At 53.3% G+C, this 25,404-nt stretch overlaps 1 protein-coding gene across 1 annotated transcript; it reads right to left on the reverse strand.

Annotated features, from left to right (window-relative positions):
* Positions 1–1,542: 1,542 nt before the first annotated feature.
* Positions 1,543–25,215, reverse strand: ARAP3 (ArfGAP with RhoGAP domain, ankyrin repeat and PH domain 3). The gene is made up of 33 exons (XM_021701776.1): positions 25,177–25,215; positions 23,057–23,597; positions 22,879–22,940; positions 22,661–22,772; positions 19,182–19,382; positions 18,970–19,039; positions 18,595–18,715; positions 18,308–18,492; positions 18,100–18,206; positions 17,648–17,847; positions 17,463–17,548; positions 17,143–17,325; positions 16,863–16,998; positions 16,106–16,222; positions 15,515–15,662; positions 15,304–15,406; positions 13,262–13,481; positions 12,493–12,556; positions 11,648–11,811; positions 9,552–9,764; positions 9,170–9,275; positions 7,587–7,734; positions 7,180–7,248; positions 6,417–6,491; positions 6,207–6,321; positions 4,425–4,553; positions 4,207–4,340; positions 3,893–3,975; positions 3,761–3,796; positions 3,567–3,630; positions 3,341–3,478; positions 3,087–3,125; positions 1,543–2,570 (listed from the first exon to the last, which is right to left on the reverse strand). Exons 2-33 carry the CDS (start codon positions 23,578–23,580, stop codon positions 2,094–2,096), a joined length of 4,629 nt encoding a protein of 1,542 aa, XP_021557451.1. The 5' UTR covers positions 23,581–23,597; positions 25,177–25,215; the 3' UTR covers positions 1,543–2,093.
* Positions 25,216–25,404: the final 189 nt, after the last annotated feature.

Consider the following 25,404-nt stretch of genomic DNA (forward strand, 5'->3'; position numbering starts at 1 on the left):
AGTGAGTGGACGTAAGTGGGGAGATGGGTGTAGGGCCTTGCGTCCCAGGAAGCCCCTGTCACCATTAGGGTCTGCCTTTCAGGCTCTGCGCCCCAGCCCTATCACTGCTTTCTGAGAATCCCCACACCCTTTCTTCATCCCCCTCACCTATCCTTGGCCCACACCCCTGACTTGGAAAAAAGCAGTTATCTGTGGCTCCAAACTCCAGATTCACATTTCCAACGGCCCATTGACACCCATTTGTAGATCTAACAGGTACCTCAAACTTTTAAAACCGCTCATCTACCTGATCCTTCCCCAGACAATATACCAAATGGCACCTCTCTCCATCCAGTTAGGAAAGTCTGAAACCCAGAGTCATTGTGCCCTTTCTCCTACCCCACATTCTGTCCATCAGCAAGTCCTGTAGGTTTTATTTCTAAAAGATCTCATATTAATTACCTTCCTTCAATTTCCAAAACCACCAACCTAGTCCAAGCCCCAGTATCAGTCCCCTGTCTAATATCTGGTCTCTCACTCTTCCCCCCCATAACCCACTGCTCACAAAACAGCCAGAGTGATTGATGTTTTTTTAAGACTTTTTTTTTTTTTTTTTCATTTGAGAGGGAGAGAGGGAGCAAGTGAGAGCACAAGAGCAGGCAGAGGGAGAAGCAGGCTCTCGGCTGAGCAGGGAGCCCGATGCGGGACTCGATCCCAGGACGCTGAGATCATGACCCAAGCTGAAGGCAGAAGCTTAACGACTGAGCCACCCAGGCGCCCCCCCCCTTTTTTTTTAAAGATTTTTGTTTGTTTGTTTGTTTTTAAAAAGTAAATAAGATCTCATCACTCTCTCCCTTCAAACTTCTCGATTGCTTCAGAATAAAATCCAAACACCCTAGCATGGCCTATAAGGCTGTGCATTATTGGCCCCTGCCAGTCTTTCCCCTTTCAGCCCATACTCTTCTCTGACTCCCCACTCTCTACGCTTCAGCTACTCCAGCCTCCTTTCTGTTTCCCCAACAGGCCAAGTCTCTTCCCACTGCAGAGCCTTCATGCCTGAGGCTTTCCCTCTTCTTCTGGAGTGCTCCTTTTCCCAGCACTCCACATGTCTGGCTTCTTTAACTCTTCACAGAGGCCTTCCCCATCCTCCCAGCCTAAAGGCCACCTCCACAAGCACATCATTTTGGTTTGATTTCTTCATGGCACTGAATTAATTTGTGTATTTTCTGTCTTCTGTTCCCCCTCTACAGTGGAAGCTCCATAAAAGCAGGACCCATCTATTTTTTTTTAAGATTTTATTTGTTTATTTGACAGAGAGAGCACAAGAGAGCACAAGCAGGGGGAGCGGCAGAGGGAGAGGGAGAAGCAAGGAGCCCAATGTGGGGCTGCTGGGCTCAATCCCAGGACCTTGCGATCATGATTTGAGCCAAAGGCTTAACCGACTGAGCCACCCAGGCCCCCCAGGACCCATCTATTTTGTTCAAACTTCATCCTGAATACCTGAGACCTAATTAGGTGTTCAATACGTATTTGTTAAATGAATGAATGAAACAATAATAGCTTTTTGGTTCCAAGATTTATTAACGGTGACACATCCTTTTTGGCCCCTCTTTGCCCCAGCTCCCAACCCCAATCAACCTCCACACTCTAGGTCTTCAGTGTAGTCCCCAAATGTAGGAGGTGGGGTAGGATAGACTTGGAGATCATTTAGCTCTCTGGCTTCCAAATCTTTTTTTTTTTTTTTCTTTAATGCAGTAAAACCATTCCTTTCAAACACAAAATCTCTCACAGAACTCCTACATATCAAATATATAAAGCAGGAGTTACTCTTGTTGAGGGAAATTATGTGGGGCTTACAGCTCTAAGACACAGTTTGGTGTTTCACTGGCTCCTTATTTCAGTGACTTCATGGTACATGTAAGTGAGTGGAGGTTCAGTGAGGGGCCATAATCTGACCCTCTCTGGGCAGGAGAGTCCAGAGCCCTCAGTCCTGTGCTCTTTCCATAGCACCACACTGGATTCCAGCCAGAGCAGAGGAGGCTCCCAGCAGTGTCTGCCATGGTGAGAGCTTGGGTCCTCTGGTTACCTCCCCCTTCAGACTACTCATCTTAGGGTCATGTGAGCGGCTGGCTGGAGGGTGAACTGGACGTTTGGGTGGGAAAGCCAGGAGTCTGTGCCAGAAGGCCATTGGGGTTTGGGGACTGGGGGCTGGAGGGCTGGGAGGGGCTGCCCAGGCCTATGGTGGTTTCTCCCTTCCTCAGGATGAGGCTGCTAAGCTCCTGGAGCAGCTGCTCCTCCAGGGACCCATGTGCCTGGGGGCTGTTCTTTGAAGGGGGGCCAGGAGGGGGCTCAGGTGGCCTCTCCTCTGGGCCCGGGCCACCTGCCTTGGGAAAAAGGGGTTTGTCGAAGGACCTCTGGCTGGTGAGGGGGGTCTCCGGGTTGGCTGTCTTTTCTCTTATCGTGGAGAAGGAGGTAGAGATGTCCTTGGTCAGCTCGGGGAAGGCCCCCACTTCTTCATACACTGGCTCCTCATAGACAGGCTCCTCTGGTTCCTCTTGCTCCTCCACAGACCCCTGGGATGACTTCATTGGCTGGATGGGAATGGGTAGCATGATGCAGGCACAAAGTTAGAGTTACTGGATTGCTAATCGCTAACATTTATTGAGCTCTTCCTCTGGGCCAGATGCTATAAAATACTTTTCATGTATGATATCAAAACAACTCTGTGTGATGGGTTACACTGCAGGTGAGTGAAGCGAGGTGCAGAGGGGTTAAGTAAGTTGCCCAAGATCACACAGTGAGTAAATGGTAGAACTGGGGCTTCAGCCCAGGTCTATCTGACTCCAAAATGCGTTCACTTAACCACTTTCCTTCTATTTCTCAGATCTTATGACCACTTTCCCTTTTCCTTATCATATCCTACCATGCCTCATTTTCCTCATTCCTTCTCACCCCTCACAATACTCTCTCTCTCTCACACACACACACACACACACACACACACACAGATGGCCTGCTGCAGAACAAATACAGAGGGCACATGGGTTCAGGCAGCACAGAGGAACACAGAGCTGGTGGCACAAAGCTGAGACAGGTACAGTACTCACAAAGAACATGGACAGGGTCCTCCGGTTGTGAAGCCGCCGCTGGGCACAGGTGGGATGGGGATGAGGGGAGGGAGAGACACAGAGACACAGTGAGGCCTGGCAACAGAAGGCAGGGGTGGGGAGTGGGGGCACAGAGAAGGCAGAGGGGGGCACCAGGCTGGCAGGCACACCACTCCCACCTGCAGGGTGACAAGGACATGGGCAGGATTCAGGAGGGCACAGCAGCAGGCCGGGGACAGGGGGGAGAGCCTCACCAGGGTCTGATTGGCAGAGAGGAGGGTGGCCCCACTGTCATCTCCTCTGATGGGCAGCAAAGGCATGGTGCCAAACTTCTGACGGGCAAGGTCAGAGGAGGAATGGCGTCGTAAGACCACTGGCTGCTGGTCATCATGCTGGCGGGAGAGTAAGGAGTTGGCACAGTGGACGTGGGACTACAGCTGGGACCTCTGACCTCATCCTCAGCTTTTTCCTTCCCCTCACCTGGGCTTTGAGGATGCTGGTGGTCCAGTCCCACATCTCATCCTCATCAGTGCAGGACAGGTAGCTGGGGGTATCAGAGGGGAATTAGCCGGAGAGGAGGGGTTGTCGCTATAGGGATGGAGGATAGAAAAAGTAGGGAGGTAGAGGACAGGGTGCAGGGCTGGGCCAGAGAAGCCCGGCCGAGAGGTACTCACAGGTGCATCTTCTCCAGTATCAATGTGAAGCCCCACCTAGGAGGCAAAGGAGAACAGAGATGGGTGATTAGAAAGGCTGGAGGGGTGATGGCAGGAAGGCCCTAGAAATGTGGGCTGGGGGAGAAAACTCACGGTGTTGGAGGCTTTAACTTCTTTCGGATTCCCAGGTAGACCTTGGAACCTTCCAAAGGCCACTCTCGTTCTGGTTTAGAGCTCTGAGAACAAGAAGGCAGTCAGTGAGGTCAAGAGGTGAGAGAAGGATCACAGTCAGGTCAAGAGGTCATGGAAGCGCTAGGGTTATGTGATGACAGGGTCACAGAGGTCAAAGGACCAGGGCAGCCCTGAGATCGAGAAGCACATGGGCTGTGGGGTGTGAAGGTTGATGCATTCATAGCTGCTCCCCCGGGGCCGCCAGCATCTGCCCCCCCCCCCCCCCAGCATCTCACCTTCTTTTCCTTGAGCAGCAGCAAGCAGCGCCCACGCAGCAGAAAGAACCTCTCCTGGAAGCGGTTTCCCAGTAAGCGGGGCGGCTCCTCCCGACACCGCAACAGACCCACCCTTGGGCTCTCACGCCGGATACCTGGGCACAAACAGGCAACACTGGGTGGCAGGTCCTGGGGGTAGGCCTGGGCATGGGGGTGCTGGGCTGAAGAAGGAGGTTCACCTGTGAAGAGGCAGCCGGCCTGGGCCAGGGAGACTTTTCTCAAGAGCAAGGAGGCCGAGCAGGGCTCTGGAAGCTGGCACCATTGAAGGGCCTGCTCTAGGACCCTTTCCTTGGGGTGCAGTGGCCGCTCTAAGGAGTAAAGTAGGGGTGGCTATCAACCAGAATATCCATCCACACCCTGGAGCCTCCAGCTCCTTTCTCACCAGCCACATTTGTCTGTCCATTCCACAGCCCAGCCACAGGTATTTATCTAAAGACCAACTCTATTCCGGGCATTGCTGGCCCTGGGGATATGATGGTGAGCACGAAAACCCATGGCCTACTTCACAAAGCCCACAGCAAAGTGAGGGAGTAGACAGTACACAGGTAAGTAAACCAAAGAATTGCAGGGAATTAAATGCTTTGAAAGAAACAGTAAGAAGCTGAGAGACAGTAGGAGGGCAACTACTGGGGTAGAGTGATGACTGGGCAAGGTTTTTGAGAAGGGGGCATTTGAAGCTGAAATTGGGGCCTGGAGGAGGAAGAAGAACAAGCCATGCTAAGATCAGGGGAAGAAGATTTCAGGCATGACCCAACGCAGGAATAAAGGCCCTGAGTCAAGAAAGATGTGTTTGAAAAACAGCTGACATGGCTCAAGCACAGAGAATGAGTTATGTGAGATGAGGTCCAAGAAATAGGCAAGGGCCAGACATTTGGGGTCTGTGAGCCATAATAAGGAATTTGAATTTTATTTGAAATTCGATGGGAAGCCATTGGAAGGTAATGGCATGATCTGATTTATGTCTGAAATGCGCGTTGACTGTTGTGTGGAAAATGGAATGTCGGGAGGCAAGAAGGGAACACTGGCCAGCTATTCCTTTTCTGGGGCTGCACATTTTAGTGGTTAATGTTGGGTGCAGAAAGATAGCGGTGACTTCGATCTGGGTGATGGGAATGGTGGAAATGGGGAGAAGCTACAGATTCTAATAGAATCAACAGGACCTGCTGGTTGGGTTAGGTGTGAAGTGGAAGGAAAGGAGCACTCTCAGGTTTTTGGTCTTGATAACTGGGTGAATGGAGGGGCCACCGACTGAGTTAGGGAAAACTGGAAAATGGCCTAGGCTTTTTGTTAGGCGAAAGGTCTGGAAATTGAATTCAGTCTTGCATATTTTAAATTAGAGATGCTTGGGGTGCCTGCGTGGCTCAGTCGGTTAAGCGTCCGACTCTCTATTTCGGCCCAGGTCATGATCTCAGGGTCGTGAGATTGAGCCCCGCATCAGGCTCCACACCCAGTGGAGCCTGCTTAGGATTCTTTCTCTCCCTTTGCCCCTCCCCCAATAAAAAATAATAATAAAAATAAATTAGAGATGCTTGTGAGACATACAAGTGGAGATGTACAGTAGACACCTGGATATGTGAGTCTGGAGCTTGGAGGAGAGGTCAGGGCCAGAGACCCAGCTTATTAATAGCATTTAAAGCCATTGGAGTGGATGAGTCATCCAAGGAGAAATGTAGATAGAGAAAGGAAAAGCGTCCGGGGTTGAACTCTGGGTCCTTCCAATATTTGGAATGTAGGCAAAGGAGGAAGAAAAGCCTTCTTTGGGGAGGAAGGGAAACCAAGGATTTGTGGGGTCCACAAAAGTCAAGAAAGAAGAGAGTACTGAGAAAGAGGGAGTGGTCAACAGTGTAGACTGTCCCTTCACATGCACGAGGACAGTGTCACTGTATTTGGTAACACAGAAAACATTGGTGACTTTGACTCCCCCATCACATGTGAATGCACACACACGTGGTCATGCTCACCAAGTTCCCCGTGCTCACGAATCTCAAATGTCACCCACAAGTCCATCCCAGCCTCTGTCCCCCTCATCTCCAATACCTGGTTAGTCAGCTCCTCAGCAGTCAGTGTCGGAGACACCTGGGGTCAGGGCAAGAGCAGAGGACCCATGCTGGTCAGTCCACTAACCCTGCCCCCCATCCTCTCATCTCCCCTCCAGTCCCCTCAGGACTGACCTTTAGGGTGACACAGTTGTCTGGGAGCTGCTGTTCTATATAAACCTCCATGATGAGGTCTCCAGCCTGGGACAGCTGAGGGGAAGGAGTAAAGAAGTCAGGAGGACACAAGAGGATGCAAAAAATCAAGGTCAGAGGACTCCTTATGTTGCCTGCTAAACACTCCCCCCCTCCAGAAAAGTCTCCTCCTACCCCCATCCCCAATGTGGCTCAGGCCCTTAAAAGCGAGAATCCCAGGAGAGGTGGAACTGCATCTTCAGGCTGCATGAGTGCTTCCCAAGGCAGTGCAGCATATGCTTGGAAGGACAGGTTTAAGGTCAGATTCTCTGGGTTCCAACTCTGCCACTCGCTACAGTAGGACTTTGAATAAGTGACCCTCAAGGCCTCTGATTCTTTATTTGAACAAATGGAATTGTCTACCTCATGGAGTTGTGTGACACTAAAGTAAGATCATAGGTGCTTGGAAGATAAGTCCTTAGCTGTTTGCTATCGTATTTATTGCTATTATTCTCACTGCTTTGTCTACCTTAGCTAACTCTTCCTTTAACCCAAGTATTCTACCATCATTTTGTAATGAAGAATCCTCGCGGTGGAATAAATAGAGCAAATCCTAAACCAAACCCCTCTTCCCAAAGCACTCCCCTCCTTGGGTTTCCCCTGTGTCTCAGAAAGCTGAGGGCCATTGTCCAGCAGCAGAAGGGCACCTTCCTCTCTTGATGTCCCCTCCTGGCCTACTCACGAGTCTAAGGTCAGAACAGGTTACCTGTACATCCTTCCAGGTGGTGATAAGACTGACCTCCAAGTCAATCTGAGCTACCTGGTCAGAGTCAATCTGTGGAAGAGCCCAAAAGGAGCATGTGTATTGTGCGGCAGGTGGGGGGGGGGAGGGGAGGGCAAGGGAGGGCGTGGGGGGAGGGGTGCTAGGAAAAGAGAGAAACAGGAAGAGTTTGCAAGACCAGAAGACCTGTATGAGAGCATGAGGGGCGAGAACAGCTAAGAACCAAGGGGGCATGGGCATTTGGAGTGAGGTTATGGGATAGAGGGGCCCAGGGCTATGGGAGGTGACTCTTGGTGCAGAGGGCCTTAGAGGTCTGGGCTGGGGGCTTTTGGCGGGGAGCAGGATCCAGAATCCAGGAAGAGGGACTACAGTCAGGGTTGGGGAGAGCTTACATCAAAGACAGAGACGTAGCCATCGATGAGCTCCTGCAGCACCCGCACCTCATGTTCCCCCCGCCCATCCGTCTGGAACACACTGGGTGCGAACAGCAGGGCCAGGTTCCGCGTGCACATCTGGTTTAGAGCGGCACACTTTTGTACCCTGCAGAGGGGTGTGACACAGGTCATGCGGGATGCAGCTTGTGCTCACCTACTGGTTGATGCGCCCATTCATTCAGGAAATACTTATTGAGTCAGTATGCCAGGCCCTGGGCTAAGCACTTGGGATACAGTTGTAAGACACAATACTGGCCTGAAGGAGCTCCCAGTCTAGGGGAGAGACAGATGAGGAATGGGTGATTATAAATATAGCATGGGGCGGCAAGCTTTTTATGGAAAGGGCCGACAGTAAATATTTTAGGCTTATAGGTCATAGATTCTTTGTTGCAATTCACCAGCTCTACTGTTGTAGTATGACAGAAGCCATAGACACTGTATTCGTGAATGGGTGTGCCTTTACACTTCATGTACAAACCTTTATTTATTTATTTATTTTAAAGATTTGTTTATTTATTTGAGAGAGAGAGAGAAAGCGCAAGTGTGCAGGGGGGAGGGGCAGAAGGAGAGAGAGAGAATCTCAAGCCAACTCCCTTCTGAGCAGGGAGCCCGATGTAGGGCTCGATCTCATGATCCTGGGATCATGACCTGAGCCAAAATCAAGAGTCAGATGCTTAACCGACTGAGCCACCCAGACACCCCTGTACAAAAGTTTACGTAGGGACGCCTGGGTGGCTCAGTCGGTTAAGCGCCTGCCTTCGGCTCAGGTCATGATCCCAGGGTCCTGGGATCGAGTCCCGCATCGGGCTCCCTGCCCAGCAGGGAGCCTGCTTCTCCCTCTGCCTGCCGCTCACCCTGCTTATGCGTGCTCTCTCTCTGACAAATAAATAAATAAAATCTTAAAAAAAAACCAAACACAACAAAACTTTACTTAGAAAAACAGACAATTGGATGGATTTGGCCCATGGGCCATAGTTGGCCCATCCTTGTGATATAGAGTAATCAGTACAACACAGCCAGGGTTCACCTTGGAATCATTTAAAGACCTGTCTCCCCAATAGGCTGATCAAGGTAGATCTGCATCTTATTCTTCTTTGTGTCTCCTACATCTAACCCTTTGCCTGGCATAGAATAATAAAACAAAATAACAATGATTGCTCACCATATCTGAATGTTTACTACCTACATGCCAAGAGATGTGGTAAGAATTTTATAAGGATTATCTCATTTAACTCTCATCACCTAGGAGGTGGATACTATTCATTACACCATCTTCCTTTTACAAATGAGGAAACTGAGGCTCAGAGAGTGCAAATAACTTACCCAAAGTCACATACTAGAATGGTAGAGCCAGAGTAAAGCCTAGGTCTGCCTGACCCCAAAGTCCACACTCAGAACGTTTGTGCTATGACACTTTCACTTAACAACTGTTCGCAGGATGAATGAATAAATGTGAGGTGGCGGGGATGGGGTGTGCGGGGAGTTGGACAGAGGTGATAAAGGGTCAGTGAGGAGCCTGCAGGGGTTCTGGCCCTACTGACCGGTAGAGATGCCCGATGAGGGTAGCCAGTGTGCGGCGGTTGACCTGTGGCAAGCAGCCAATCACTTCTTTGTATTTCTCCAGGCGCTGATTCTTCTGGGGTAGCTCTGGGATGGAATGGGGGAGGGGTGGAGAAGATCAGGGAAGGGAGCAAGGAGGGATTTTTAGAGAAACAAACCCAGGATGGATGTCTCTCTGCCCCCTTCCCACCTTGACCTAAGCTGAGTCCCTGAGTGATCCTGGGGTGTGGGGGTGGGGGGAGGGGAGGACTGGGGAGGAGAGCTGCCAAATCCCACAAAACAGCCTCAGGGATTGGGGGGCAGGTGGAGTTCCAGGTTGCCCCTTGGTTGCCTGTGAGGAGTTCTTAGGGATCTTGGGAGTACCAGCAGCCTCCCTCCAGCGAGGCAACAACCGTGCAGAGGTCACAGGGTCATCGAGCTCTCGAAAGAAGCGTTTGAGTGTATCGGTGACATCTTCCACAAAGTGCTCTCCTGGCCGGAGCTTCACTGACCGGGCATCCCGCCGGAATTCAGCCAGGAGCCGAAGGCTACGGGCACGGGCGCCCCCTTTCCGGTATATGCCCTCCAGCTGGAGCCCTGAGAACAGCCAGCATCTCTGCTCACCACTGAGCATCTCTGCTCACCACTGCCCAGAAACCCAACGACCCACCCAGTAAACAGTATCTGTTACCCCCCCACACACATGCTATATCACTTTTGGGGTAAGGGGGCCAGAGAGGAGGAAGTCTGCTTCCATGGTCTTGATTCTCAAGACCCTGCTCAAGTCCTGCTCAGAAAGTCCTTCCCTAACCATGACATTACACATAGCCTCCATCACTCTCTATCTCCTCACTGTTTTGATTTTGAAATAGCACTCTCAAATTACATTACAGTTGATCCTCCCTATTCACAAATTGCACACTGTGGATTCATCTACTTGCTAAAATTATTTGTAACCCCCAAATCAATACTTGGTGCACTTTTCCAGTCATTTGTGATCATGCGCAGAGTGGAGAAGAATTTGAGTTGCCTGTTGGATGCAGTCCCAGCAAAGCTCTCATATGGTAAACAAGTGTAGTTTTCATGGTATATATAGAACCATGTTTTTTTGCATTCTTGTGCTTTTTTTGGGTAGTTTCACTATTTAAAATGGCCCCCAAGTGAAGTGCTGAAGAGCTGTCTAGTGTTGCTAACTAAGCGCAGGAAGGCTGTGTGTGCCTTATGGAGAGAACATGTGTGTCAGATAAGCTTTGCCCCTGCATGAGTTACACTGCTGTTGGCTGTGAGTTCAAAGTTAACAGATCACAAATATATGTTAAATAAAGTGTCTTTAAACAGAAACACACTTCAAACAAGGTTACATGTTGATCACTTGATGAGAAGGTGACCAGAAGCTCCCAGGAACCTAACCCTGTATTTCCACTGGGGCAAGGATTTAGGATTCATTAATTCAGTGTTTGCAGTAAGTTCATAGAACAAAACTGCCGTGAATAACAAGAACTGACTGATTTTTCTCATTTATTACCCATCTCTCCCGCTAGTCCCTGAGCTTCATAGAACCTTCCCTCTTCACTGCTATATGTCCAGTGTCTGGCGCATGGGAGCCGCTCAGTAAGCATCTGCTGAATGACGAGTGGCGGTGTGAATACCCATACTCCTTCTCCGGGGCTCTTCCCTGGACCTCTGACTTCATTCCTCCTTTGGACATGAGGGAGACTGAGATGAGGATGGGATCTAGGGAGTGGGGGTAGCCATGGCATGAGACTACTACCAAGGTGTGGAGAATGTCACTAGCCACTGGCTAACCACTGTCCATGCTGTAAGCACAACTATTTGTAGTTCATGGATGTGCCTTTTTTGCCCTTTACTGCCTTCCTTGGTTTTCCATGAATTTTCCTTCTCAAGAGTCCAGCCTTCTGAAAAGGGGGCTCGCCAAGGAGTTAGATTCTACTTGGTCCTTCCTTGGGCTGGAGAAAAAAAGCAGAGGCCAAAAAGTCACAAAGAATTCTGGGAACCACTTGCACAGCTGATCTTTTATGCCTGGAAAAACTCCTGCACAGAATAATTCTGCTCAGACCTTCAGGGTTTTTGCTGCACAGCTTGGCTCTTGCCTTGTAGCTGCCCTCTCTTTGTTCTCTGTGGCTCTCCAGTCCTATTTCAGTGCTGCTCTCCCTCCACACCCACGCCCCCACCAACAGCTACCTTGGAACACTTACTACCTGCCAGGGGCTGTGCTAAAGGCTTTACATATGTCATCTTACTCTCACAACTATCCTAGAAAATGAGGTCTGTTAGTAGTCCCATTCCACAGAAGGGAGAGCTGAGGCTCAGAAGGTAAAGCAGCTTGCCAAGGGAGATACAGCGGGTTGCTGTTAGGCTGTGGTCTCTGGAGGCAAAGCTCTTGTAGGCAGATCACACCCTCTGGCTGTGCCCATGTCCCCCATCCCCTGCTGGCTCAGTATTGGCCAGTACCCACTCACCATGCTGGGTGACAAAACTGATGCAGGCATCCACGATGATGGGGATGTCACCCCGGCTCATCTGCTGCTCCTGCAGCCCTGTGCCGCCACCGCCGGCTGCCCCCTCAATGGCTGCGTTCCATGCTGAGAAATCCAGCCGGCCCTCCCCCTGCAAATACAGGGTCCTGGGACCCGAGAGGCCTGAGTCAGAGCCAGCTCCAGAGGGTCTTTTAAAGTTAAGAGGCCCAGGATCACAAGGACCAGACTTCTCAGAGCCACCAGCAGGGGGCAGCAACATTCAGCCCAGATGGGGCCCCTGAAGGTGAATTTTTCTTTTCTTTTTTCTTTCCTTTCCCTTTTTTTTTTTTTAAAGATTTTATTTATTTATTTGACAGCGAGAGAGGGAACACAAGCAGGGGCAGTGGGAGAGGGAGAAGCAGGCCTCCCACGGAGCAGGGAGCCTCATGTGGGGTTCAATCCCAGGACCCCGGGATCATGACCTGAGCCGAAGGCAGACGCTTAACAACTGAGCCACCCAGGCGCCCCCCCGCTTTTTTTTTTTTAAGATTTTATCTATTTATTTGAGAGAGAGAGGGAAAGAGAGCATGCACATGCGGGGGGAGGGGTAGAGGGAGAGGGACAAGCCGACTCCCTGTTGAGCACAGAGACTGACGCAGGGCTCAATCCCAGGACCCCAAGACCAAGACCCAAGCTGAAGTCAGACGCCCAACCGACTGGACCACCCAGGCGCCCAGTAGGCAGGCGAATTAGAGGAATTGGGCAGTGGCCCAGCAGACCAGGGTGGAAGGTGGGGGCTGAGCTCTCGAAAGAGGGACGCCAGGGTCAAGGATTGGGGTAACAGTTACCTTCCTGTCTCCACCAGGACCAAATGCTCCTTCTTGTCTGGGGTGTCAGCTGCTGAAACCACACCTGGGAGAAGAATCATCAGACATTATCATCATAATTGTCTTCATCATAGTGACAAATAAGTCACTAAGTATTTAATGTATGTAGGTGCCAGACTAGGAGCCTTACAAACAATGTTGCATTAAATCCTATAAGTTACATACTATTATCCCCATTTTACAGGTGACACATTAATGCTCAGAGAGGTTAAGTTTCTTGTCTCTTTACTTGTTATAAAATGGCAAAGCTGAGCTTGAACTCAGGTCTCTTGTCTCCAAAGCCCTCCAATATTATCCCACACTGTTCCTCTTTGAGGAAGAAGTGAGAGTACCCAGTCCCCTTTCCCAGTCTCTAACCAGCAAGTGACTCCAAATAATACTAACAGTAACGTTAATAACATATAACATTTATTAAACACTAATAAGATACCTTCTGCCAGGCTCTGTGATAAGTGCTTTACATGCATTACCTTATTTGAAACTTACAACTCTTTTATCATGCCCATTGTAAAGATGAGGAAAATAAGGCACAGAAAGGCTAAGTAACTTGTCCAAGGCCACATAGCTAGGAAGTGATAGAGATGGGGGTCTGTATCTGGGCAGTCTGACTCCAGAGCTTGTGCCTGAATCCACTATGTTCTGCTGCTTCCCATAGGGACCCCAAATAGATGAAGGTCCACTGCCCCCTACCCCATGGCCACCTTTCATCCCCGTCCCCACCCCTGCTCACTGATTTCCTGTAGCCGCCGCAGATGCACCATGTCCTCGGGGGCTGGCGGGCCAGGGCCCGATGCTGGACACAGGAAGAGGTGGTCACCACGAAGAAGTCCGAACCCTGACAGCCAGAGGCCAGGGGCCAGGGCTGAATGGGTGGGAGAGCGCAGCCACAGGCGGCCCAGCCGCAGCAGCCCGGGACCCAACAGCTGGTGGCAGCTCAGCGGGGAGAACCACTGGGAGGCAAAAGGAGAACACGGGCAACAAGGAGGGTGGGGAAAGAGACAAGACGGGGGGGGAGTGAAATAAGAGTGAGAAGGATAAGGAAAGACATGAAGAGAAAGCAGAAGAAAGAGAGGAATGAAAAGGAATCAGGAGAGAGCAGAAGAAAGATCCAAGGAAACGGGAGATGGATGGAGAAAGACAGGAAAGAAATTCAGTTCAATTTAATTTGCTCTGGCCAACACAGAGAAGACCTTCTGCCCTTTGCGGGATGTCGGAGCCAGAAGGAATAGGGAGTCACAATGCTGTAACTGAAGAGTCATGATGCCCTGGGAAATCCCAGCATCGAAAGCGGCCAGGGGAGGCTTTGTGGAGAAACAAGTGTTTGAGGTGGTCCCAAAGGAGTGCTTCCCAACCACCTGTGGGGAAGGAACAAAGGGTTCTTCTTTCCTTTTTTTATTCAAAATTCCAATCTGTTACTAACCAGTAAAAAACAAAAACAAAAACAAAACAACACAAAACTACTAGCAAAGTGAAATTTAAAAAGAAACATAAAATATAAGGCCCCACTTTAAGAAATTATTCTACACCTAAAATCACTCTGTTACATTGCTAAGAAAGATTCTGAATGCTCACTCTCAAGTTCTGTTCTTATCGTGCCAGAGGCCATGACAAAGAGTGAGCCAGTGTGGTGCCCCAGGCTGCAGACTGCACTTCGGGAGCACGGCCTTTAAGGATGAGCTACATTATTGGAAAGTGCAGCTGACAATCAGAGGAGAGAGCATGGTGGCTTCAAGGGCCATGGCAGAGCCCTGAAAGGACATGAAGACAATTTCTTGGCAGGAGTTCTACTCCTCTAGCTAGGAGGGTGGGGTCAGAAGCCAGAGAGCAGGTGAGCATTTCCCACAGAGGAGTGCCACGAGCTGCAGAGCCGACCGGGTGAGGCCAGGAGGAGGCCCGTGGACTTTGGTAATGGGAAGTCACTAGGCACCCTGCAGCATGGCAGCTCAGAGGGCTAAGGAGGAAGTGCAATCCTGCCAGGGCGCACAACGTTCCGACGGGCCTTCAGGAGGGCGCCAGTGGGATGAGCTGACGGTAGAGCAGGGCTGAGGGAAAAGCCGCGTAAGGATGGAAGCGACTGGCATCCTCATCACCATTACTATTTCAACACCCACAGATGGAGGGCCTGCTGTGTGCCAAGCAGTGCGGGCCTCACGTGTCACTTAATGCTCACCCCCCGAAGGGCATGTCTTGTACACCCACTCTATCCCTATGGAAAAGCTCACGAGGCTGAGAGTTGGAGGACTCAGATGCCAGCATGTCTGATTCTAGGGCATGAACATTTAACTCCAGAGAGAGGGTGCAGGGTGGAGACTGGCTTGCCTGGGAATGGAGATGCTGGGGCACGTAAAGGCAGCCTTCCCTCTGGACTGGGAGAACTTGGGGGGGTGGGGTGGGGAAATGGGCGTTAGGGGCAGCCTTTTCTTGGGCGGAGGCCCAGCACAGTGAGGTTTGGGCCATGAGCTTTGGAGACAGAGGTCTGTTTCTGATCCTGTGCTCTGCTGCCTCCTAGCTCTGTGACCTTGACCAAGTGACTTCATAACCTCTGTGACTCTCTTTCCCTATATGTGAAATATTGATAATCCTTTCCTCTGAGGGTTGCTGTGAAAGTTAAATGAGAGATTGAGTGGGTAGTGCCTGGTCCTAGCACAGCTGTTAACCTGAGCTGTCAGTGGACAGTGGTGGGAGTGGCTGTAGGAATAAGAGAGGGCAGGATGGGGGCAGCTGGGGACAGGGAAACCATGAGCTGTTGGGGAGGGGTCTCAGCTGGCTCACCTTGCCCACAGCACTGGTCCAGGCCTCTAGACTGTCAGCGCCATCTGTGCCAAAATGCTGGATCCTCCCCCCGGTGAGGATGAGCTCAAAGGAAAAGGGGAACCTAGAGAGAAAGGGAGGTCGAGGAGGAGAAAGCGAACCAAGAGGGGGCTGGCAGGCTTTGGATCACGAAGGGCAAAGGAGGAGTGCCGGGAGCACAAAGTGCAGTTACCTGTCGAGGTCACCTGGGTCAGTGGGTGGGGGACTCACACCCAAACATACAACATCCTGGGGCTGGATGAGGCTGAGGGGTTCAGGGCTGCTTTCTGATGCAAACATTTCCAGAGCCGCTCTCAGCACGCACCACAGCCTGGGGGGAGCTAAGGGGGAGGCTGATGGTCAGCAGGCAGAAGACCTCGGTCCCTACTATCATAATTCCCATTTACCAGATAATTATTCCATCTATGCCACACCCTCTGCCTATGTATGACCTCATGTAATCTTCACAACAACCCTATGAGGTGGGTAGCACTTTCAGTTCTCTTTTGCAGATGGGGAAACCGAGGCCCAGAGTTTGAGTAGCTTGCCCAAGTCACATCAGTAGGAAGTAGGAGAGCTGGGATTTGGCCCAGGCAGTCTGACTTCACAGCACAGTTCGCGGCTATCTCCCAATGCTGCCACTGGGCATGGTCCCTCTCTTACTCCCGGCACCCAGCCCCCATGCCAGGGTGTGGCCCTGCTTGCTCTTTCCAGCCCTCTGTGCTACACTCTTGCTCATTCCAGTTTCTGCCCCATCTCCTCCCACCCTCCGCTCCCCTCTCACCATCCCGGCCCCTGCGAGGAGGTGGGGGTCCAGCTTTGCTGCTGATGGGACCACAGTACAGGAAGCTGCTGTAAGTGGCAGGTACCACCACCTCATTGTACACACCAGGGGAAGGGTCTGCAAGGGGAAGAAGTGGTCAGTCAGTTCAGGGCAGCACAGTGGGATGGCCTGAGCCCCCTGGGGGAAAGGATCAGGTTGAGGAAGACAGTGGGACCCGACTTCACTGGCAGCATGGCCAAATCAAGCCTTGGGGAGGGGTCTCGGCTGGAGTAGGAGTAGGACCCCTCACCAGCCACATTAGAAAAGAGGGTGGCAGGAAGTGAGACTCCAGCCCTTGCCCACTGCCTGTCGCCACCAGTGAGCCGACCTAGGGGTGGGGGCCTCCGAGCATGGGCCGTCCTGTAGGTGTCTCAGCCCCTCTGGCCTGACCACTGGAGGAAAGCCTCTTTAGATGACCATTTCTATGATCAGACTTCCCCCAGGGAGATGAGACCTCACTTAGGGGTTGACCTTGTCAGGGGTAGACCAGCACTAACACCTCAAGCACCCAGATCCACCCCAAGCAGTGGCCACCATTGGTCATTTCGTGACATCAGGAAATAGACCCCACGGGATCTAGAAGTTTGGGGAACTGCCCAGACTGGGCTATTGTGATGGCCTGAGTAAGAGGATACTTGGGGCTTCCTGGAATAATCAAGGCACAGGTCAGGGCTGAGAATGCTTGGAGAGTGAGAAAGGGGGCCCTTGTGGGAATTACCTGGGAGCAGGAGACCAGGAAAGCTGCCATCGAGGGCTGAGGGGGACCAGGGCTCCTCGCCCTCTGAGGCCTCAACACAGAGGAGCTGGGTCATGTTCTTCAGCAGGTTGGGTCCTGCCACAGCTGCACACAGTGCCTACAGAGGGGGAAGGGCCTCTATCAGCCCCAAGACCCAACCTGAGAGCATGGGGACAGTCTTGCAGTTATCAAAAACAGCCCCCAGCACCCCAAGTCTAGGCATTTCGGCTTAGAGACTGCCCTCCTCCCCATCAGCTCCTACCTGGAGAAGCTGGTTATGATCCGGATACTGAGGGTGGGGCTTCCGGTAGAGACCCAGCCGGTACTTCCGGGAGATGAACTCTCCCCGGGGGCCAGGGCTTGTATCTGGATGCAGCCCCTCGCCTAGGGGTAGTGCCCCTGCCCAGAAGCGGTTGGCACGATCATTTCCCAGAACAATGAACAACTGTAGGATGACAAGGGGCAGAGGCAAGTGACAGGAACTCAAGAGTCTCACACATTCCTGCCCCCAAGCTGGGCCCAAGGCCTTTTTTGGGTGCTCTCCCTCCCTCTTCCCACTTTCTCCCTCTTCAGACTCCTCACCTGCACTATCTCATTACTCCAGACACTTGTGTCCAGCTTCAGGCTCTGTACCTTGGAGATCCCAGAACCCAGGGCCCGGTGCTGCCCTGTTGGGGTGTGGAGGGTACGTGGCACACAGATACTCAGAGCCCCTTGCCCTAGCCCCCCTCCCTTTCCCTGTTTCAGCTAGAGGCCCCGGCCCTCACCTGCACACTGCTTGCAGATGACCACCCCCAGGTTGACAGCGGCCCAGTCTGGGCGGGAGGCCCCACAGTCCGCACAGTGCCGGTTTGCCCGATTGGACCAGATTTTCTCAGCCACCTCGTAGTCAGACAGGGTCTCGGTTACTGCTTCCTGCAGAGCGGCCGCCCAGCTCTGCCGAGCCCCCCCAGACTCGGCTGTGAAGCTGAGGGGTGGACAGCCAGTCCGTGGGCATGGAGACCCCCTCCAACCTGTCCCATCCCACTGGCCGTTCCTGCAGGAGCCACCACAGCCACCGCTGGGCCAGCCCAGACCCTCCTGAGACCTTGACCCTGCTCACTGGACTCCCATCAGTGCAGGGAGCCTCCTACTGAAGAGGCCTCCAGTCCTCTGCCCACCCTGTGCCTCCGTGCAAAGTCTCTCCCCCAGCCCTGCCTCCTGCCAGTCTGGGCCCCACCTGAAGCAGCGATGGGGTGTGAGCAGATCAAAGCTGCGACTCTTGGTCTCCCGGACGCTGCAGCCTTGCAGTTCAATGAAGCAGATCCCAATGCCCAAAGAAAAGGCCTGGTGGGGATGGTGGCAGGGGGGGCGGTGGTTGGAGCAGGCACCGTGAGGCGCCAGAATGGACTAGGCCAGGCTCCTTGACCCGGCCCGGCCCTTCTCACCTGCTCACTCTTGTACAGCGCCAGCTCCCCAGGACTCAAAGCGGCAAAAACCTTGGCCTTGTGTCCGCGGAGCTCCAGCATGCCTGTGCGGAGGGGTCGGGGTGGCTGAGGGGGCCGGGGGTGGCCCAGCAGGCGCTGCTCCCTCAGGCAGGATTGTAGCGTGGAGCACCATGTGTCCCGCTGGGCTGGTGGGGGCCAGAGAGGCAGGTGAGCCAGCGGGCCATGTGCCCACACGGCCTTCCTGCCCCCACCCGGACACAGCAGACACAGCGGGCCCTGATTCTCACCCTCGCTCTCTGTGCGAAACACGAACACCCTCTGGCCAGTGATGACCTGGAACTTGTTGTCCTTGCTGCTGCGGGCCATCTCAATGGCAGTCAGAGGGATCACGCCCTTGGGGAAGGGATCCTGGAGAGACAGTCCAGTGACACATAGGGACAGAAGCTCAGCCACGTGTGCTGACCCGGGAGCCAGCACCAGCTTTTAATGAGGTCAGCATTCATGTCACAAGCAGTGGGGTACAGCTGCTAGCGAGCTACTTTAGATGCTGACATCAGTCATGTGGTGACCCCCCCACCACGGCCTTCCCATCTTCCAGTCCTCAGCTCTCCCCCTCCCTCTCTCTGTCCCCAGGCCCGACACAGCATCTCTCAGACCCCCACCTTATCGCTGCCAAAGTACATCAGACTCCTCCCATTGAACTGCACAAAGCGCCTCTGGAAAACGTAGTTTCTGGGGACAGGAGGGGCCAAGATGAGTGAGCAGTGGAGGCTGTATCCTGGGGGGCTCCTAGGGTCTGGGAGCACTTGGGACCTGACCCCCCGCCACCTCCCCCCAGCCTCCCTCCCCTCCCTCCCCTCCCTAGCAGCCCCACCCCTGAGGGGAGAGCTTGTCTAGCCAGCCACTGAGAAGCGGCGTTGGGCGGTCTGCTGTGGAGGAGAAGCTGGCATAGGGTGAAATGAGGTCATCGTTGGTCTCCATGTCCAGGGTGGGCGGTGAGAGGGTGGCATCCCCGGGCAGCTCAAGGCTGGCATAGCCAGCGTCCTCCCGTGCCTCCAGATCCTGCCTGCTGAGCCTCATGTGGGGCAAGACAGAGGAACACACATTAGACCCAGGTCCCTGGACATCCCCACCTGCGGTGTTTCGTAGAATGCCTGGCAGGTACTGGATCGCTTTTCAACAGGGGAAGAGGGCGGTTGGGAACCCAAAAGATTGGCACAGAGTCTCTTCCCTGAGCACACTTAGATTTTTGATTAGAGCAATTTCAGTCCCCGCTCTCTGCCATTAGTGTTACTTGGTAGAAAAGTCGGGGAGGGGCTGCGTAGCTGGCTCTCTGCCACAGATGCCAATAGCTAATCAAGAAGTCTTCTTGATCTTTTCTCCAAAAAGGGCTTGACCTTCCCTCCCCGGACCAAGTTCCGGTCGGTTCTCACCAGGGTGCTATGAACTGCCTAACTGGTCACCTGCTTCCCCTCAGGCCCTCCCTCCGACGCCCATTTTTCCACCACCACCGGAGTGCTCTTTTAAAAATGCAAGTGAGATCATTTCATTCCCCCCCGCATGAAATCCTGCAATAACTTCCATTTGCAATTAGGATAAATCCAAATTCCTTACCATGGGCTGCAAGACCTTGTACAGTGAGACCCACGGCCAATCCCCTGACCTCTTCTTGCATCACCCTAGCCTTTGCTTCCTACCATTCAGCCACATTCTCTTCTCTCTTTCAGAGTCATGCTGCTCCCTCTGCCTGGAACATGCTTCCCCAGTCTGCTTTTTCCCATCCTTCAGGTCTTTGCTTAGGCCATCTTCCCAGGAGGTCCTCTATTATTCTCTGTCACTTTCCAGTAGTCCTTACCTCAGTAGCACAAAATCACTTGCAAAACCTTAAAATACGGGTATATGGGCCCCATACTAGACCCCTGAGTATGGTCTTCTGGGAGTGGGGCCCAGGCATCTCTAGCTCTGAAAGTTCCCCAGGCTGTAGTGCAGCTAAGGTTGAGAACCATCACTCTACCCTCTTTGTTTTCTACTTCACTGAGAAATTGAAGCAATCAGACAAGAACCCCACAGACTCACAGTGCCTCATCTACCAAGTTTCACACATACTTTGCATTCCTTCTGCTACCATCATAAACATCTCTGTCTGAAGCCAGTCCCTCCTCTGTGCACTGTCCTCTCACCTGCGCAAGGACATTGCTCCAGACTTTCTCCCCTTTCTCTCCTCTACAGCAGCTAATTTTCCCTCTCTCCCAGATCACTGCAATCCACCTATAAACACACGTAACACTCCATCCTACAAAAAACATTTCCTGACTCCATTTCCACTATCATCAACCACTCAACTCTCTGCTCTTCTTTGCAGAAAAACTCCTCAAAAATGTTGTCTATACATTCCAACTCCTTCTGTTATCTCCTGAGACCCTTCCGATGCAGCTTTCACCTCTATCCCTTGTCAAGGTCCTCGGTGACCTCCATGTTGTCAATTCCAGAGGCCAATTCTTAGTCCTCATCTTCCTTGACCTCTGAGCAGCACTTGACACCGCTGACCTCCCCCTCCTCCTTTCTTCACTTGGCCCCTCTAACACCACATTCTCCAGGTCTTCCTTTTCCTTCACTAGCCATTCCTTTTCAGTCTGTTTTGCGGGTTCTTCCTCTTCTCCCAAACCTCTCGATACTGGAGTGTGCCAGGACTCTGATCCTGGTCCTCTGCTCTCTCGACACGCACTCACAGCTACATACACCCACCTAGAGGCTGACAACCCGCAAATTCAGATATCCAATTCAGACCTCTCCCCCGAACTCCAGACTTGTATATCCAATGGCCTATTTGTCATCTCTTCTCAGGCTTATAACATATACCTCAAATTCAGCACGCCCAAAATGGAAGTCCTGATCTCCCCACGCCCCCCACCCCCCGAGCTTTGTACACAGTCTTCCCCATGTCAGAGCAGAGCAACTCCAGGAACTTTCAGTTGCTCAGATGGCGCTATCCAACAGAACTCAATGTGAGAACCACACGTGTGATTTTCAATTTTCTAGCAGCCATGTTAAAAAAATAAAAAGAAACAGGTGAAACTAATTGTAATAATATATTTTATTTAATCCAACATACCCAAAATATTAACATTTTATTATGTCATCTGTATAAAAAGTAAGATAATTTATGTCTACTTCTGTTACACGCATCCAGTATTGCTTTTTTCGCACTAAGTCTCTGAAATTTGGTAGTTTTACAGTTACAGCACATCTTACTCAGACTAGCCACATTTCACATGCTCAGTAATCACATGTGGTTAGTGGCTACCGCCCTGGACAGTGCAGGCTCAGCCTGAAATCCCTGACGTCATTCTTGACTGCTCTTTCTTCTCACACCTCAATTTCCTAGGATAGTTTGCCTTTAAAATATAACCCAAATCCAACCATTTCTCACCATCTCCACTACCGTGATCCTCATCTGAGATGTCTCACCTAGATTACTGCAACCACCTCCTCACTGGTCTCTTTGCTTCTGCTTTTGCCCCCTACACACCGTTCCCAACATAGAGACCAGAGGGGTTCTTAAAATGTAAGTCAAAACCCTCCCAAAGGCTTCCCATTTCACTTAGAGTCAAAGCGAAAGTCCCTACAAGGTCCTACCTGATCTGGTCCCTTTTACCACTGTGACGTCATTTCTTCCCACTCTTCCTGCACTGGTCACTCTGGCCCAGCCCTGCTGGCCTTGTCACGGCTCTTGGGTCCCCCTGAAAGCCTCTATTCTGGCCACCACCACCGCCCCCCTCCTGGGACACTTTTTTCCCAGATATTGTCATGACTAACTCCTTCACCCCCTTCATTTTGCTCAAGTGTCATCTTAACACTCTGGCAACTCGTAATGAAAAACTGCAGGGCGCTTCCCCCTCGCTCCATCCCAGCCTTCTGACCCCGCTCTGTTTTTTTCCATGGCACTTACCGCCTTTTAACATATGATGTAACTTACTGATTGTATCTATTGTTATTTGACTATCTCCCCACAGGGGCAGGGATTTCTGATCTATCCTAAGTACCTACAATATCTGGCACGCAGTAAGTGCTCAATAAAGATTTCCCAAATGAAAGCATGAAAAGCCCTTCTCCCTATTTTAAATCATATGCCCATTTGTTTGTCTGCTTGTTTCATTGCCTGTCTGGCCCACTGAGTCACAAGCCGCCTGAGGAGGGGACTGGGTCTGTCATAATCCTCCTGTATCTTAAGTACCTGGCTGGCACACAGGGGACACTCAATGTACCCTAATGAATAACTGGATACATGGCCACCACCAACCAAGCTCCTCAGGCTTCCCTCTTCCTGCCATCACCACCCTCCTGACTACTCACCTTTGTTCAGCCCTGTCCTGACAGACACCTCTGCCTTCTCTTCTGTCGGGTGGCCCTGGGACGCCCACAGGCTGGACACCATAGTACAGACAGCCAGGGTCCATGATGTGCACTGGCAGGGGGAGGGTGGGGGAGACGGGAAGAAGAGGTCAGGTGGCAGCGTCTGGGGTCCTGAAGGGCCCTGTCCCGCTCCCCCGAACCCATGATAACACGCCTACCTGTGCCTGTTGTGGGCCGGAGGGCAGGGGTGGGGGCAGCTGCCTGGGAGCTGTCCGGGGCCCTGAGGGAAAAGGTCTAGTGATCATTAAGGGAGAGAGGAGAACGGACTAGGCCTCGCGTCCTGCTCCTCCCTGCCCCCATCCAGCACTGGCTCCCAAGGGAGCCAACCCCACTCACATGTCCTGAGCTGTCTGTGCCCCGCCTCTTAAGTCCAGGCCAAAGTAGATGGCATTGGGCATCATCTCCATAGTATTCAAGGCTGAAGTCTGCTCAGAGGAGGCTGCGGGGAGAGGAGGGGACTTCGGGCTGGACTCTGGGCTCCTGGGCACGTCTGGTCTCCAGAGGGCTGGGCTCACTCCAGGCCTTTGGGTGGTGGTAGGGCCGCTGAGCCCACCAAATACTGTCCTGGGCTTAGGCACAGGCTTGGGGGGCTGGGCTTGGGGAGCTACGCTGGGGGATGGCTCCATGGCACCGTCCGACTGGGGATCCAGGGAGCCCTGTGCAGCCCCGGCCTGCAGCAGGCGCAGAATGCGTTTCCGGTGCCCTGTGGCGCTGATGCCCAACTGCCTCAGCTCCTCGTGGCCCAGGCCCCGGGCTGCACCCGCCGTGGCCAGGCCATGCCTCCGGAACGTGTCCGCATACTGCTCCAGGTGCACCGTGGCCAGCCACACAGCGATGTCCAGGTCCTGAGGGGCAGCCATGGGGGCTCAGGCCATTGCTGGGGGGAGTGGCAGGGTGAAGGGAGGGCTCAGGCTGAGATTCCCCCTCCCTGTCCCAAAGTCTGAGGCCTGGACCGGGGATAGGTACCAGACTCCAGCCTTCCTCCAAAGAAAAATGACCAGTGGCCGGCAGTCTGGAGGAAGAGCCGTCCCAGAACATCAGAAAGGGCTTTCTTATTATAGGAGAATCCCTTCATTTGCAGGTGAGGACACTGAGGCCCGGAGAAGGGAAGAGGCTTGCCCCAGGTTCTCAAGAAGTTGGTAGACGTGTTGGCCCCCAAGCTCCTGCCCACCCTAGGTCTGGATCAAAGCTCTGCCTTCGCTTTACTGCATACTCAACCAAGTAAGCATAGGACAAGATGAGAGAAGCCTGCAGGGGCAGAATGGAGTGGGATGGTGGGGAGGAGGGGCCCCATGATGTGGCATAAGGTGGGGACAGGGGCGGCTGTCGCATGGGAGGAGGGAGGAGGGAGGAGGCGCAGACCCCACTCCCCCTGGTTTGCAGAGCTGAAGTCCAGGCCATCCTAATCCTGTCCTTCCCAGTTCCTCCTCCCCTTCCACCTATTGTCTCTGCTCAGACTTCCTTCCTGTCCCTCCGGCCCTGGCCGCCCCCACATCCTGTCTGCCTTGGTCAGGCTGCCCAGAGAGCCCTAACTCGGCTCAGCAAGCAGGGTCCTGGCCCTGGGAAGAGACCACTTGGTGGAGTGCAGATAGGATGGAGAACTGGGCCACTCCACCAACCGGCAGCATGTTCACACACGTGTATGCACACACGAGCATCCTCCCTGTGGGGACTCAGAAGTGTGCAATGACATCCCCTACCTCTGCTTTGTCCCAGTCTTCCTCTTCTGAGCCTTCCCGTTCCCTGCCCATGCCATTGGGCTCATGTCTCTGAGGCTCTACCCTATTCTGCCAAACTGCCCCTGCCCCTGGTCTATTCTCTGGACCCATCTCAGATTCTGCCTCTCTGGAGTTTTCCCTCTGCCTGTCCCGATCTCTACTGCACTCCATCTGTCCCCACCTCTACCTAAATCCATCTTTGTTCCTCTCCTTCTTTTGCTCTCTATCATTAAGCCTCTCCTTGCCTCAGTCTCCAATTTCAACTAGATCCTTAGTTGTATGTAACTCCAGATTTCTGTCTCTCCGCCTCTGCCTGGTAGGCTCCCTCCCTGTTGCTCCCTGTCGCTCTCTGTGGGGTTCTGACCAGGACGGCCTCTCGCCCCAGCATCAGTTCTGGCCTCTCTGCCTCTCCGCAGTTGGGCCCCATCCCCAAGCTTGTTAGGGCCTGACTCAGAGCCCAGTTTCCCAGTGACTCAGACCCATCCGAGGGCACGGGACTGGGAACCGGGAGGTGCGCCGGGGCCCGGAGTGCCGGGGGCGGGCCGGGCAGCGCGGGGCAGTGCGGGCTGCGACAGGGGAGGGGGCAAAGAGGGAGGGGGCAGAGGCCGGGCCACCGGAGGGAGGGGCGGGTCGCGGCGGGGAGGGGGCAGGGGAGGGCCGCCGGCGCGGAGGGAGCCCTCGAGGAGGGGACGGGGAGGAGTCTGGGAAGTAGGGGCCCGTGGGCGCGGGGGTCCTCACCTCACTACGCGGCCGCCGTCCGCTCCCGGTGCCTGTCGTGCCGTCCGAGGCTCGGGCCGCGCCGCGCCGGCCCCGCCTCCCCTCAGCCCTCCCCCGACGGGCCGGGCCCCGCCCCGCCGGCCGGTTCCCTCCGCGCGCGTCACCGCCCGCGCCCCCCCGCGCCGCCCGGCCCCCCCCCCGCGCCCCCCCCCCCCCCCCGGGGCCCCGCCCCCGCCCCCCCCCCCCTTT

This window comes from Neomonachus schauinslandi, chromosome 7 (genome assembly GCF_002201575.2).
Source record: "Neomonachus schauinslandi chromosome 7, ASM220157v2, whole genome shotgun sequence".
In the NCBI taxonomy this organism is placed as follows: Eukaryota; Metazoa; Chordata; class Mammalia; order Carnivora; family Phocidae; genus Neomonachus; species Neomonachus schauinslandi.